At 50.0% G+C, this 15,912-nt stretch overlaps 2 protein-coding genes across 2 annotated transcripts in view; one reads left to right on the forward strand and one right to left on the reverse strand.

Moving 5' to 3' along the window:
• Positions 1-15,551, forward strand: part of ITGAE (integrin subunit alpha E) — a 73,849-nt gene extending 58,298 nt beyond the window's left edge. Inside the window, exons 28-33 of the mRNA XM_048519379.1 lie at positions 59-166; positions 10,789-10,854; positions 12,245-12,346; positions 12,427-12,522; positions 13,962-14,072; positions 15,287-15,551. Of these exons, the coding sequence (XP_048375336.1) occupies positions 59-166; positions 10,789-10,854; positions 12,245-12,346; positions 12,427-12,522; positions 13,962-14,072; positions 15,287-15,370 (567 nt within the window). The 3' untranslated portion in view covers positions 15,371-15,551. The remainder of the gene's footprint in view (positions 1-58; positions 167-10,788; positions 10,855-12,244; positions 12,347-12,426; positions 12,523-13,961; positions 14,073-15,286) is intronic.
• Positions 1,554-4,695, reverse strand: HASPIN (histone H3 associated protein kinase). Its single transcript, XM_048519329.1, has one exon. The coding sequence runs from the start codon at positions 4,535-4,537 to the stop codon at positions 1,832-1,834; it is 2,706 nt and encodes a 901-aa protein (XP_048375286.1). The 5' UTR covers positions 4,538-4,695; the 3' UTR covers positions 1,554-1,831.
• Positions 15,552-15,912: the final 361 nt, after the last annotated feature.

Genomic DNA, 15,912 nt, shown 5'->3' on the forward strand with positions numbered 1-15,912 from the left:
TAGGTGCCCGTTTGTGGGCAAACAGTGCCATTTGCTGACTTTTGATACTGCCTTGCAGATAACCGGAAAAAACCCATACGGGGCGCCGCTCGAGTTGCAGGTCTGGGTCCCAGCCCTCGTCACTAACCACCAGATCATCCATGTGAAGGACGCAACTGGAACTCAGGTAACGCTTTCCATCTTGCGTAGGCTCCTTCTGGCTTTGAATAGAAGAAATTGCTGCAGTAGTTGGGTGATTGCTACCTATGGGCCAGGGAATGCCTTTGTACTGACATACCTGGGCTCTTCAGCCGCGGTCTGCTCTAACCGGTGTCCCTTTGGGCAGGTAGAAGAAGAGTTGGATTTATATCCCCACTTTCTCTCCTGTAAGGAGACTCAAAGGGGCTTACAAACTCCTTTCCCTTCCCCCCCCTCACAACAACCACCCTGTGAGGTAGGTGGGACTGAGAGAGCTTAGAAGAACTGTGACTAGCCCAAGGTCACCCAACTGAGGTGTGTTGGGAGTGCACAGGCTAATCTGAATTCCCCAGATAAGCCTCCACAGCTCAAATGGCAGAACAGGGAATCAAACCCGGTTCCTCCAGATTAGAGTACACCTGCTCTTAACCACTGCGCCACTGGGGTATCTTTCTGAATGCCCCCTCTTCCTGTCATCCCATGGCTCTCTCCTCCTGCTTTCACCTAGGAATGGGCTTTACAGCTCTTGCTCATGGGCAACAGTGTTACTTCACAGGGTTTTTAAACATGAAAAACAAAACACAGGCCTTAGAGACATGGGACTCCGGTCACAACCACACAATCTGCCCGCAGATGTCACTCACATGTTGCATGAAATCAGCATTGCAAATAAATCTACAAGGTTAGTAGTTCAGAAAATTGCTTGACAGGAAATCTGTGACCTTAAAACTCTCCACTTTTGGCAGACGTATCCCCTCCCTGAAGGAAATTATTGGCAAGGTAAGAGAAGACCTCCTTCCTTCTGCAGCTTTCACTGAAACGCTTGCTGGCCCATGCTAGTTCAGGGAATTGCCACAACCCCACCTTACCCCTGGAGTTGTGGCTTTTAAAATCCTTGATGGCCACAGCAGCTTAGAAGGACACAGTGACATGGGGCAGGGAGGCTGTCTGACCTCTTGTCCAAAAGTACATGCTATAGCAGGCATACACCAATTGAAGGAAACACAGCCACCAAATGTCCACGTGCATTGTGACAGCACAAGCCCAGGCTAGTGTGATCCGTCCTTGCTACCACATTTAGTTAACACTATTTCCCCATAGTGGGCCTTATAAGACATACTGCAATGTGCCCAGGAAAGATAACAAAACCAGTAAAAAAAAATTAACACACCTGCAGAGCACACAGAAGGATCCCTGAGTCTTAAAACTCTAACTAGTGCAGTACTGAGCAGCAGTAACAACGTTATTTGTATAAACCAAATATTTGGTATAAATCAAAATAGATTATCTAGTTTTTTTTAAGATAGGTTAAGCATCAAACAAATCATGATTTGTCACGTTTAATGCTCTAAGATTTGAAGCGATAGATACTTTAGTAAGTTGCAATAGTATTTTATTATGAGATAAACCTTTGACTAGAAAACAAAACATATTTTTTCAGTTAATTGAACGCAAAGTTACCTTCGTAAGCACACAGGCTGAAATCAAACAATAACCTGAACCAATCAAACTAGGAAATAAAAAAGTTCCTTTCCTGCTGTTTATTCAGTATATCCTCTACTACTTTATACATAAAAATATAATTGCTGTATTTGCTATTGTGGGTTTACAAAACACTTCCTGTGGTGCTGTGTTTCCTCCAGCCCACCTCAACTCAGCGGAAGAAGGTGCTTGAGTTTAACAGCTCTGTGGCAGAGCAGAAGCTGAGAACCCCTTTAGAGAACAACTCCAGCTGTTTCTGCACCTGCCTCATGGAGGAAGATGTGGGCTTCTTCCTGTAAGACACCTCTTTCAAAAGCTTATCTGTCAGGTAGTGAAGCCACAGGATATTGCTGTGGGGAAAATAATCAGCCCAACCGTTCAAGTTCTCCTCTCTCATTTGCCTGTAAATGTCAAACTGGTAGTCCCCTCTCCCTTGGAAGACCTCTTCGTCAGCGGAGAGGTCGCAGTACACCGTGAGGCCATCTTTCTCCAGCCGGGAGAAGGTATAGTCGATAATGTTCACAAGGACTCCGTGAGTGGGAAGGGTGCGGCTTTCCCCTTTCAGCTTGAAACTCAGCTCCCGCAAGGTGGTTCTCTTGATCAGCACGTTCCCCCAGTGCAGATCCCGGTGCTCAAATTGCAACGCTTCCTCTGCCACCGCCAAAGAAGCAGTGACCTGGTGCAAAATGCTTTTAGCGACTAACACAGAGTTCAGCTGCCGGTTCCTCATGTTCTCCAGGTCGGTGCCGCCAAACTCAAACTCCAGGACCATGAAGAGTTGCTGGTCTCCAAAGAAATCTGGCCTGTCGTTTTCAGACTGTCTCCGCCTGTCGTAGTCATCCCAGGCTTTCAGGAGACGCTCGGGGTAGGCTCCTCGCACGCAGTGCGCAGAATGCAAGCTGATAAACCCAGCCGTTTGGTTCTCCTCCTCTTCAGCCAAAAGACTGAGTTCTTTTGAAATGATGATCTCTGGCAAGATCTCGCTGAAAGTCTTCTGAGCTTCTCCGTTGACTTTGGCGCTCCCTTCGATGGGAATGATTTTCAAAGCCACGGCTCCCTTCTCGCCATCTGTTTTGAAAACTTCCCCAAAGACCCCCTCGCCAATTTTCTCACATTTTCGCATTCTGTCCTGGGGGATACACTCCTCAAAGGAGACGGGGGCTTCCTGTTGGCACTCCCCATACACTTTTTCCGCATCAGTCAGCATCACCTCTGCGACAGAAGAGGAGTTCATGGACGACAGCAGAACCATGGAAGAGGAAGGGCAAATCGAATAGCCAAGTTTTCGAGTGAAAGGGGTGTTGGGTGGCCCCGCAGGGAGGGATCTGGCTGAGGAAGTGCTCAGCTTGCTGCTGTTCAAACTTTCGGCTTCGGACAGAATTTTCTTTTTCTTGTGGAGGGAAAGAGAGGCTCGGATCCTGCGCCACAAGGTGCAGTTTGTTACCGGGGAGCCATCCAAAAACGAAGAGGGAACAAGGTCGTCTTCCGTCTCGTTCCATTTCGGACGATCCTGAAGGAGGGGGATGTCGGCCTGTTTTTTCCACCCCGTGTTTTTCTTGCGCCGGCCCTGCCCGGGTTTTCCTCGTTGGCCCCACCTTCTGGAACTGAATCCGCTGATACAGGCTTTCTTCCCAGTGGTTCCCCCACCACAGGTGGGGATCACTTGATTGCTGGGGTCAGACAGTCCAGGAATGGCACAGGGGGACTCTGACTCCAAGGCACAGTCTTTTTCCTGCGAACGACCCACTGCTTGTTTTCCAGAGCTCTTAGCAGCCAACCAGTTGGGCACCACTCGATTGTCGAGAATCACAACAGGCTGCAGGCGAGGGCTGTTTTCGGGCAGGCTGAAGTCACTCCCGTCGTCTGAGAGAACCCCATTGATTTCATCTGCTCTTTTATATGGTGTCGCGTCCACTTGAACGGACATCCTCTGCCTCTTGTGCTCAAGAGGCTCTGTGCCCTTTGGCAAAGAGAGGGCAACCTTTCCATCACACACGTGAACCTGTAACTGGAAAGCTCCCTGGAGAGATCTCTGGGGTGGCGTGTGGGTCTTTGGCGTCACCGGCAGCTTTGGGGAATGGTCCCCATCGACATCTCGAAGACGCCCACTTGGAGGAGACACAGCGTTATTGGAAGGCACTGCGAGGCCTCCCCAGTCCCTGAGCGGAGGTGCTGCGCTGTCACAGAGGCCACCTGACGGCAAGGCAAACTGGCTTCGAAAGGGCAGGCAAGAAGATGGTGGGCGATCCGCCTCGGAAGTTGGCATGGCCGCAGCTCGCACTTGAGGACTCAGATAAGGGGGCTCGTGGAGCAGGCTCCCGGCGTCTCCGTGCGAGAAGAGCTCCAAGCTGCCTGCGGTGGCCTGCATGTGCGCATCGCTGTCCATAGTCACCAAGCTCAGGTTGGGCAGCCCATGGCCAGGGGTGCCGCGGTTCTCCCTGAGGACGTCTGGTGGGCTAGAAGGGCTGCAGCAGAGGCAGGAGGAGGACGCAGAGCTCCCCTCCACCACCTCCAGGGGTCTCTGCGGGGTGCTGCACCCTAAGGGAGGCCGCAGCCGAAGGCCAGCTCGCCGGGGGCGCCGGGTGACGTTCTTGCACAGCGGGGTGGAGGGCAGGCGGCAGGCCCGGCCCCCCCTCCTCTTGGCCGGGGCGCGGTTCTCCTTGGCCCCCTGCTGGGCCCTCCTGCGGGGCGGGCTGCGAACCTCGTCGAGGGAGGAGGCCGAGGAGCTGCTGAAGAAGTGCCGCGGGTCGACCAGGGGCGAGATCCAGGGCGGGGCGGGGCACACGCGCCTCAGTCCGGCCTGGCCGCCGCCCGCCTTCCGCCCGAGGCCCCGCTGCCCGGCGTAGGTCCTCAGCAGCCGCGGCCGGCGCCTCTCCATCCGGAGGGGACGGGGGCGCGGGCCGGAAGCGGACAGGCGGGCGGGCGGGCCTCACTTCTCCTTTCCTCAACCGCTCGAAGCCCGCGCGCGTTGCCTCCACCGGCGGGCCGCCGCCATTTCAAACACGGCTCTCGCGAGAACAGGCTCGTTGAGCGAGACTTAGCGGGAGCGGCGGCGAGAGGGGACTTGTTGGCGCGCGGGGGTGGGGGGTGGGGGTGGGGTCTCGACCCGTCAGTCAGCCACCGCGTTCAGCCAATTGCAGGCGACGGGAGGAGGGACGGGGGAGGAGGCGTTTGATCTTTGCGTCACCGTTATAGAGTTAAGCATGAAAAAGGGAAGAGAGCCTCTTGACTTCCGGTTGGAGTGGGAGGGCGTCCCCTCAGAGCCTCTCGGCCGCCATCTTAGGGGCTAGAGAAGAATGTCCAAAGGAAGAGAGAGAAATTGGAATGCCTGGAAGGAATATAAGAAGGGCAGACTGTTCACCTCCTCTTCCTTGTTTTTTTTTTATTTGCAGCATTTAGCCTAATCACTTCACACATTGTAATACTCCTTACAGTGAAATGATCCCTGCAAGGTAGGCCAGTATTTCGGCACTATAAGACTGGATTGTTTTTCCCCATGGCCTTTCTAATGCATTGTGGGTGAAATAGATGTTCTAATCTGAAATAGATGTTCTAATTCAGTGTTACGAATGCCAGTTATCCTGGACACTGAAGAGTGTTTGGAATATCTAAACACAGAAGAGTGTTCACATTACTGTGGTGGGGTTGCTTTTCCCTCACCTGTATTAGACAGGAGATATAAGAAAATCCCTTTAGTTCGGTGCTGTGTGGTTTCCGGGCTGTATGGCCGTGTTCTAGCAGCATTCTCTCCTGACGTTTCGCCTGCATCTGTGGCTGGCATCTTCAGAGGATCTGATGTTGGGAAAGCAAGTAGAGTATATATAAAGTGGATGCTTTCCCAACATCGTCTCTGAAGATACCAACCACAGGCTCTGGCAATCAGGAAAAAATACTACTAAACAATTTGCTCCAATCTGAAGATGCCAGCCACAGATGCAGAGCGAAGCGTCAGAAGGAGAGGAAATATACTGCTAGAACCAAGCCAGACAGCCGGAAACCACAGCTCAAATCCTCTGAAGATGCCAGCCACAGATGCAGGCGAAGCGTCAGGAGAGAATGCTGCCAGGCTGACCAGACAGCCCGAAACCACACGGCCGTCCTCTGAGATTACCCAGCCACAGATGCAGGCGAAGCGTCAGGAGAGGAATGCTGCTGGAACCACCTGACCAGACAGCCCGGGAAACCCACACAGCTCAGATCCTCTGAAGATACCAACCAGTCTGGCAACGTCTGCTAATTCTGGCTTCGAGCTCTATCAAATCTGAAGATGCCAGCCACAGATGCAGGCAGAGCGATCAGGAGAGAATGCTGCTAGAACACGGCCAGACAGCCCGGAAACCACACAGCTCAAATCCTCTGAAGATGCCAGCCACAGATGCAGGCGAAACGTCAGGAGAGAATGCTGCTAGAACACGGCCAGACAGCCCGGAAACCACACAGCTCAAATCCTCTGAAGATGCCAGCCACAGATGCAGGCGAAACGTCAGGAGAGAATGCTGCTAGAACACGGCCAGACAGCCCGGAAACCACACAGCTCATCCTCACAGAAGATGCCAGCCACAGATGCAGAGCGTCAGGAAGAACTGCTAGAACAAACCCGAACAGCCGGGCTCACACAGCTCAAATCCTCTGAAGGGCCAGCCACAGATGCAGGCCCGAAGCGTCGGGAGAGAATGCTGCTAGGGCTGCAACCAGACAGCCCGAGAGCCACACAGCTCAAATCCTCTGAAGATGCCAGCCACAGATGCGAGTGGCGTCGGGAGAATGCTGCTAGAACTACCCGACCACATACAGCCCGGAAACCACACAGCTCAAATCCTCTGAAGATGCCAGCCACAGATGCAGGCGAAACGTCAGGAGAGAATGCTGCTAGAACACGGCCAGACAGCCCGGAAACCACACAGCTCAAATCCTCTGAAGATGCCAGCCACAGATGCAGGCCAGCGTCAGGAGAATGCTGCTAAGAACCGCGGCCAGACAGCCCGGAAACCACACAGCTCAAATCCTCTGAAGATGCCAGCCACAGATGCGAAGCGAAGCGTCAGGAGAGAATGCTGCTAGAACCATGACAGACAGCCCGAAACCACACAGCTCAAATGCCTCACAGAGATGCCAGCCACCCAGATGCGAAGCGAGAAGCGTCAGGAGAGAGTGCTGCTAGAACATGACCAGACAGCCGAGCCACACAGCTCAAGTCACTCTGAAGATGCCAGCCACAGATGCAGGCGAAGCGTCCGGAGAGAGAATGCTGCTGGGGAACATGACCGAACAGCCGGAGCCACACAGCTCAAATCCTCACCAGAGATGCCAGCCACAGATGCAGAAGCGGCGTCAGGGAGAATGCTGCTAGAACCTGACCAGACGGCCGAACCACACAGCTCAAATCCTCTGGAGATGCAGCCACAGTGCAGGCTGAAGCGTCAGGAGAGAATGCTGCTAGAACTCTGACCAGACAGCCGAACCACACACAGCTCAAATCCTCTGAAGGGCCAGCCACAGATGCAGTGAAGCGTCAGGAGAATGCTGCTAGAGGCTTACAACCAGACAGCCGGAAACCACAGCTCAAATCCTCTGAAGAGGCCAGCCACAGATGCAAGCGAAGCGTCAGGAGGGAATGCTGCTAGGAGTCTGTGTGAACGGCCAGGCTCCACACAGCTCAAATCCCTCTAGAGATACCAGCCACAGATGCAGGCCCCGAAGCGTCAGGAGAATGCTGCTGAGAACCATGACCCTTACAGCCAGAGCACACAGCTCAAATCCTCTGAAGATACCAGCCACAGATGCAGAGGCGAAAGCGTCAGGAGAAGATACTGCTAGAACAACCAGACAGCCGGAGCACAGCTCAAATCCTCTGAGATGCAGCCACAGATGCAGTGAAGCGTCAGGAGAGAATGCTGCTAGAACACTATTGAACAGCCGGAAACCACACAGGCTCAAAATCCCTCTGAAGATGCAAGCCACAGATGCAGAAGTGAGAAGCGTCAGGAGAGAATGCTAGAACAAGCCAGACAGCCCGGAGCACACAGCTCAAATCCTCCACCAGAGATGCAGCCACAGATGCAGAGTGAGAACGTCCAGGAGAGAGTGCTGCTAAGAGTGACTGAACAGCCGGAAACCACATCGTCCTCTGAAGATGCCAGCCACAGATGCAGGCGAAGCGATCCAGGAGGGAATGCTGCTAGAACACTGACCAGACAGCCCGGAAACCACACGGCTCGTCACTCTGAAGATGCCAGCCACAGATGCAGGCGAAACGTCAGGAGAGAATGCTGCTAGAACACGGCCAGACAGCCCGGAAACCACACAGCTCAAATCCTCTGGAGATGCCAGCCACAGATGCAGGCGAAACGTCAGGAGAGAATGCTGCTAGAACACGGCCAGACAGCCCGGAAACCACACAGCTCAAATCCTCTGAAGAGGCCAGCCACAGATGCAGGCGAAACGTCAGGAGAGAATGCTGCTAGAACACGGCCAGACAGCCCGGAAACCACACAGCGCCCCAGTGATCCCGGCCGTGAGAGCCTTCGACAATACAAAATCCCTTTAGCTGATTGTTTTTGCCCAAGTGGGGATGGCAGCGTTGAAACTGTAGAGCAGGCGTCGATGGAGAGTGCCTTTTATACGCAGATCTGTGGTGCCTTGATATCACTATTACTTATGAAACATGCACGATGAAGCAAGCAGTTCTATTTGGCACTCTTACTTTCTGATAAAAAGGCTGATGTAACACACAAGCTGGCTAAATTTGGAACGGCAGCTTCCGAGATAGGACAAAGGATTCTGGCTAAGACTGCAGGATTGATTTAACTGTATGATAGGAATTAATTAAGCTGTTTCTTTTGGTTGTAATGCTCCTTCATATATAGTTTGGAATGTGCTGCCACAGGAGGTGGTGATGGCCACTAACCTGGATCGCTTTCAGAGGGGCTTGGACAGATTTATGGAGGAGAAGTCGATCGATGGCTACCAATCTTGATCCTCTTTGATCTCAGATTGCAGATGCCTTAGGAGACCAGGTGCTCGGGAGCAACAGCCGCAGAAGGCCATTGCTTTCACATCCTGCCTGTGAGCTCCCGAAGGCACCTGGTGGGCCACTGCGAGTAGCAGAGAGCTGGACTAGATGGACTCTGGGCTGATCCAGCAGGCTCTTTCTTATGTTCTTAAGGCCCTTGCTTTCACATCCTGCTCGTGAGCTCCCAAAGAGGCACTGGCAGGCTCACGAGGTAGCAGAGAGCTGGACTAGATGGACTCTGGAGAAACGATCAAGCAGGCTTATGTTCTTAAAGACCACATTGCTTTCACATCCTGCCTGTGAGCTCCCGAAGGCACCTGGTGGGCCACTGCGAGTAGCAGAGAGCTGGACTAGATGGACTCTGGGCTGATCCAGCAGGCTCTTTCTTATGTTCTTAAGGCCCTTGCTTTCACATCCTGCTCGTGAGCTCCCAAAGGCACCTGGTGGGCCACTCTTGAGTAGCAGAGAGCTGGACTAGATGGACTTTCTGGGCTGATCAGCAGGCTCTTTCTTATGTTCTTAAGGCCATTGCTTTCACATCCTGCCTGTGAGCTCCCGAGAAGGCACCCTGGTGGGCCACTGCGAGTAGCAGAGAGCTGGACTAGATGGACTCTGGGCTGATCCAGCAGGCTCTTTCTTATGTTCTTAAGGCCCTTGCTTTCACATCCTGCTCGTGAGCTCCCAAAGGCACCTGGTGGGCCACTGCGAGTAGCAGAGAGCTGGACTAGATGGACTCTGGAGGCTGATCCAGCCGAGGAGCTCTTTCTTCATGTTCTTAAAGGCCCTTGCTTTCACATCCTGCTGCGTGCCCAGGCTCCCAAAGGCACCTGGTGGGCCACTGCGAGTAGCAGAGAGCTGGACTAGATGGACTCTGGTCTGATCCAGCTGGCTTGTTCTTATGTTCTTAAGGCCCTTGCTTTCACATCCTGCTCGTGAGCTCCCAAAGGCACCTGGTGGGCCACTGCGAGTAGCAGAGAGCTGGACTAGATGGACTCTGGGCTGATCCAGCAGGCTCTTTCTTATGTTCTTAAGGCCATTGCTTTCACATCCTGCTGGTAAGGCTCCAAAGGCACCCTGGTGGGCCCAGCCCTCACGAGTACTTGAGAGCTGGACTAGATGGACTCTGGTCTGATCCAGCTGGCTTGTTCTTATGTTCTTAAGGCCTGCTTTTCACATCCTGCTTTCATTGAGCTCCCAAAGGCACCCTGGTGGGCCACTGCAGTGGCAGAGGCTGGACTAGATGGATCTGGGCTGATCCAGGCTCTTTCTTATGTGTTCTGCAGGCCATTGCTTTCCACATCCTGCTGCATTGTTAGGCTCCCAAAGGCACCTGGTGGGCCACTGCGAGCAGCAGAGTGCTGGACTAGATGGACTCTGGTCTGATCCAGCTGGCTTGTTCTTATGTTCTTATAGTTCTTTTATTACATGCTGGTCTCTGGCAGTAAATAGCCTGACGGACTGGCTGACAGTGTTGAGTACAGATCTGGATGGAAGGCTGCAATTTTTCAACTGTGCCAGGTTGACGGACTTGTCAGGGCCAGTGGCAGAAATGCCTCTCAGGAGCAAAGCGGTTGGTTGTGTCAGCAAACCAAGAAAGCACACGACAACAGATGTCTCTTCCAGAAGAAGGGCTTTTTTAAATTTTGCGATTCTCTCTGACAAAGAGCTTCGCCAGCCACGGAGTGTCACAAGTCCACGCAGTATGCTGCGCTATGTCCAACTGTATATACAAATGTACACCTGTTCTTATCAGCTTGTCAATGCACATGGAGCTGAGTCCGCCTTTTTCAAGGCTGTACAAACTGTCAAATAGATCTTGCCCTGTACAAACCGTCAAATAGATCTACCATGATGCTAGTGCCTTGTTGTGGATCAGGGAATGGATCCTATTAGAAGAAGAACAAATTCTTAACTTATATTCCCCCACAATATGACGACAGCAAGACTGACCTCCAGTGTGGTCATAACTTTGTTCCTGGGGGAGGGGGGTTGAGAGGGGGTCTGGAAAAGGGGACTCCCCCCCCTGTATTCCTGCATGTGTCCCATTAGCCACTAATATATGATACAAACCTTGCAACTTAAGAACTATATCACTGATTTTTCTCGACTCCCCCTAGAATACCACGATATGCAGAACTGCGAGTGATTTCAGGAGGAGAGATTTTGGACACGTCGGCTCAGAGGTAAAAGGGGTTCTGGCTCTTGTTGGGTCTGCATAAATCTTTTGTGGAATCCTGGCTGTTGTTATGTGATCAAGTGATGGAGAAATCAAACGAACACGCGGATTAAAAAAACCTCTGCAGCACCTTAAAAGATTCTCAGGTGTTTTTTTTAATTCCAGTGTTAGTTTTCCTTGGACTACAGCCCACTTCCTCTGATGCAAGCGTTGGCTGTTCGGTGGGCAGGCTGTCTGAATGCTAGATTTGGATCTGGGAAACCCAGGGTCAAATCCTCATTCTGCCGTGAAATACACTGCATAATTTTAGGACAGTCACTCCGAAGGGTGTTAAAGGTGATACATTCAAAGAGATTCTTAAAAAGATGCACAATGGCAAAATAAGATATGCAGGAATGCTGAGTTACGTTTGTATAAAAATATACTTTACTAGATTAAAAGGGAAGGGTTACATGGAGATAAAACAATAGCAGGCTACTCTGCTCTGCTGCATATTTACCTCAGAAGACTATATCCTTACAGCTAATTTGCTAACTAGCCTCCTGTTCTATACACACACTAAGAAGAAGAAGAGTTTGGATTTATATCCCCCCTTTCTCTCCTGTAGGAGACTCAAAGGGGTTTACAATCTCTTTGCCCTTCTCCCCTCACAACAAACACCCTGTGAGGTGGGTGGGGCTGAGAGAGCTCCAAGAAGCTGTGACTAGCCCAAGGTCACCCAGCTGGCATGTGTTGGAGTGCACAGGCTAATCTGAATTCCCCAGATAAGCCTCCACAGCTCAGGCGGCAGAGTGGGGAATCAAACCCGGTTCCTCCAGATTAGATACACGAGCTCTTAACCTCCTACGCCACTGCTGCTCCTACACAAAGAAATTAGAGTTGACTTTATTACCTCCGACTATGTGACCACTTGCATGTCTTAACTAACTAACTGCAAGTCTGACAAACTGACCAATAGCTAACCAGTAGGGCAGGTCATAAAACAGTGATCTACAGAACAGTTAACCCTTTAGTAGCTGGATTGTGACAGACACTTGCAAATACCAACACACTCTCTGTCAGCATATGCAGCCTTGCAGGGTTGCTGTGCGGATTACAAGAGGAGAAGAAACACTATGTGCCTTATCTCCTTAGAAAAAGAACTGGATAAAAATGTGCTGGAGAGATATCTTGTCCAAGTCAAACCGTTTCCTGTCCTGGTGGAAAGCAACAGTTGCTGCCTTCTAAACAGGAACAATTTTCAAAGATTTTGCACACGTGGTATTGCTAAATGTGTGCTTTGTGACAGAAACACGCTGCCTATTTTGAGCCCCAGTTCCTGCCAACAGCATCTTGCGTTCCCTCTCTGGCTTTCATACCCTGCGAAGAAATCTAATCCGGCCCTCTTTGTTTTTCAGAGCAGCGAGACAATCCAGTACCAGCTTGTGAATTGTTTTATCATGTCGGAGAAAGAGAATGTCACTGTGACTGCCGAGCTGGCTTTAGTCAATGCCTTGCAGGTATATTCCACACTGTATTAGCTGCGCCGACCTGGACTGGAAAATCAAATTAAGTTAATATCATTCCCTTTCTTCTGTAGGTCTTTAAAACTACAACTGCCTTGTGGGTCACTGGAGAAATAATTTTCGACAGAAACCTTTATGTGGGCTTGAATGAAAAACACCATGAAACACAGGTATGGGGGAGGCAGGATTCTGGGCTCTTTTTCCCATGGAGGAGAAAAGATAGAATTGAAGTTGGATGTGAGGTTAGGGTTTCTCTTTTTCTTGGTTTGGGTCCAGCCCAGGCATGAATTGAGTCCCATTGGGGTCAGGAGCACAGAAGGAACCAGAGAAAGTGGGGAAACTGCTCTTTGCTCTGCCGAGAGATAATATCACTGGCCTACCTTAAAGAGTTGTTGTAAGTGTGTGTAAATGAAGCACTTAGGCTGGAAGCAGTAAAGAAGGAAAAGGCAAAGGTGTAGCAAGGGGGAAAAGCGCCCGGTACACCGATGCGTCCTCCACCCCTGTCCCGCCCCGGAACGCCCCCGTCCTGCCCCGGAACGCCCGCACCACATCCCCACAGGGGTGCATGCCTGGTGCATCGTATGCACCCCCATCCCGATGGAGCTACGCCTCTGGGAAAAGGAACACAAGGTAGCCCAAATAAAGCCCTTAATTAATTAGAACATGTTATTTGGACAAATACTTAATTAGCAGAGTTCATTCAATAATGAGGCAGAGACCAGTTGCTTTACTGAAATAAAGTTTACTTACTACAGGGAAGGGAAACTTGGAAGAAAAACAATAAACATCTTTCTTATTAGCTAGCACCAACAGCCAGCTTGCTGCTTAGACTATTACATGGCTACTACTATGGATAGACTGAACTGAACTGAACACGTGCAGAGTGCAACACAAAGAAGATATATCTAAAGCCTACGTGTAGACCTGCATGTAACCCACCCGAACAATAGGTATCAATTACCTGGTCACTGACTTCTGACCTCACTAACTAATTAGCATGCAACAATTAACTCCTTCATTACTGGATTGTGTTACTGGCACTTGCCAAATCCCCTCAGAACACCATTCATTTCAGTGGCAAATTGCACTGAATAGCATTACGTTGTGCTTATTATGCACATGTAAGCTCCATTCCGATGGGATTTACCTCTTAGTAAACATGCCGAGGATCTGGTTGCAAATTTCTTCCTCTGAAATACGTTCAAATTACTTAGCTTTTGGCTGTGTTCAAGAATCTAAAGCAGCTTTCGTAAGTGGGTGGGATTGAGAAGAGTCCTGAAGTGTGGGAAATCCTAATATTTAAACCAGTTTATGATGTAAATTGAAATATCAGGTTCTGATTTAGCAAAATACCTAAGAGAATAAAATCTATTCCCTGCCTGGGGTCTTGCGGGGGGGGGGGGGGCACACACTTTGGTTTCAATTTCCCACCTGCCAAGGGCAGATAGTCTTTCAACTTTAGTATAATATTGTATCTACCTTATTGGTCTACCTTATAAATTTATTTGTAAGGATTACAACAAGAAGGCAGGTGCAGTGTGATTTTAGTTGTAGAATTTCTCCCCCTGGAAAATGTATAATCTAACCCCCACCTTTTCAAAACAAATAGATTGATGTTGTCTTGCTGAAAGAGAAAGATTTTGATTATCTTCCTGTCATCATGGCAAGTTCTGCTGTTGGGATTTTGCTCTTGGCTTTGATTGTTGTTATCCTTTATAAGGTAAGTGTTAATGTCTTGTCGAAGGCTTTCACGGCCGGAATCACTGGGGTGTTACGTGGCTTCCGGGCTGTATGGCCGTGTTCTAGTAGCATTTTCTCCTGACATTTCACCTACATCTGTGGCTGGCATCTTCAGAGGATGCTCTGAAGATGCTAGCCACAGATGCAGGCAAAACATCAGGAGAAAATGCTGCCTAAAGCTACTAACCATACAGAGCCCGGAGTGAACTAACAATTTCTTTACCAGTAGAGTCGTTAATCTTTCCTCATATACCAAGCCTTTAATTCTCTTTCAACCGCATATATTTTAAAACTATTTTACATTGTTATTGGCAATAAGCTGATTTTTTTTTGTCTGGGAATTTTAAAAAATAGTAATGGAATTTGGTACAGATAGTGATCCTTAAGAAGAACAAGCCAGCTGAATCAGACCAGAGTCCATCTAGTCCAGCTCTCTGCTACTAGCAGTGGCCCACCAGGTGCCTTTGGGAGCTCACATGCAGGATGTGAAAGCAATGGCCTTTTGCTGCTGCTGCTGCTCCTGGTCTGCTAAGGCATTTGCAATCTGAGATCAAGGAGGATCAAGACTGGTAGCCATAGATCGACTTCTCCTCCATAAATCTATCCAAGCCCCTTTTAAAGCTATCCAGGTTAGTGGCCATCACCACCTCCTGTGGCAGCTATTCCAAACATCAATCACATCTTGCGTGAAGAAGTGTTTCCTTTTATTAGTCCTAATTCTTTCCCCCAGCATTTTCAATGAATGCCCCCTGGTTCTAGTATTGTGAGAAAGAGAGAAAAAATTCTCTCTGTCGACATTTTCTACCCCATGCATAATTTTATAGACTTCAATCATATCCCCCCTCAGACGTCTCCTCTCCAAACTAAAGAGTCCCAAATGCTGCAGCCTCTCCTCATAAGGAAGGTGCTCCAGTCCCTCAATCATCCTTTTTGCCCTTCTCTGCACTTTTTCTATCTCTGCAATATCCTTAAGACTGGGAAGTGCAAAATGGCAACTGTGATGATTTGTTTGGAGCTAACTTCTCACAACCGTAGACGTAAACAAAGGTCAGAGCTCTTTAGCTATCTTGAAAGTGTCCCGATCCTTACCCTCAATAAAAGAGATTATTTCATCTTTTTTTTTAAAAAAAAAATCAGAATTGCCGATATCGTGACTCAAATGCAGTTCATATGTCTGTTTCCTTTGGTTCCTAGGGTGGTTTTTTCAAAAAGAATCACAGAAAGATGTTAGAAGAACAGAACAATTCCAATGTGGAGGAAGATTCTAATTCCGAGTGAACACCCCCACCCCCCGGACTCTCTCAGACTGCATAGAAAGAAGAGACAATCAAGTTCACGTTTCTTGTTTGAACTCCCCACCATATAAATTGAGAGAGTCCCAAACCCGACTTGGCGTAATTTAGAAGAGAAAAAGAAGAGTTTGGATTTATATCCCCCCTTTCTCTCCTGCAGGAGACTCAATGGGGCTGACAATCTCCTTGCCCTTCCCCCCTCACAACAAACACCCTGTGAGGTAGGCGGGGCTGAGAGAGCTCCGAGAAGCTGTGACTAGCCCAAGGTCACCCAGCTGGCATGTGTGGGAGTGTACTGGCTAATCTGAATTCCCCAGATAAGCCTCCACAGCTCAGGCGGCAGAGCGGGGAATCAAACCCGGTTCCTCCAGATTAGATACATGAGCTCTTAACCTCCTACGCCACGGCTGCTCCTTTACTTTCACATCCGGTCTGGAAATCTTACTGGTGGGAAGCTGGGGGCTGGATACCTACAGTTTGCCGATGTCTTTGCTCCCCCAGACCAGGAGGAACGTGGCTTCCAGCACA

The sequence above is a fragment of the Sphaerodactylus townsendi genome, linkage group LG16 (assembly GCF_021028975.2).
Source record: "Sphaerodactylus townsendi isolate TG3544 linkage group LG16, MPM_Stown_v2.3, whole genome shotgun sequence".
Lineage (NCBI taxonomy): Eukaryota > Metazoa > Chordata > Lepidosauria > Squamata > Sphaerodactylidae > Sphaerodactylus > Sphaerodactylus townsendi.

Bases quoted from the DNA above. Each gene is read 5' to 3' on its own strand.
- HASPIN (XM_048519329.1), bottom strand. From the start codon at position 4,537: ATGGAGAGGCGCCGGCCGCGGCTGCTGAGGACCTACGCCGGGCAGCGG.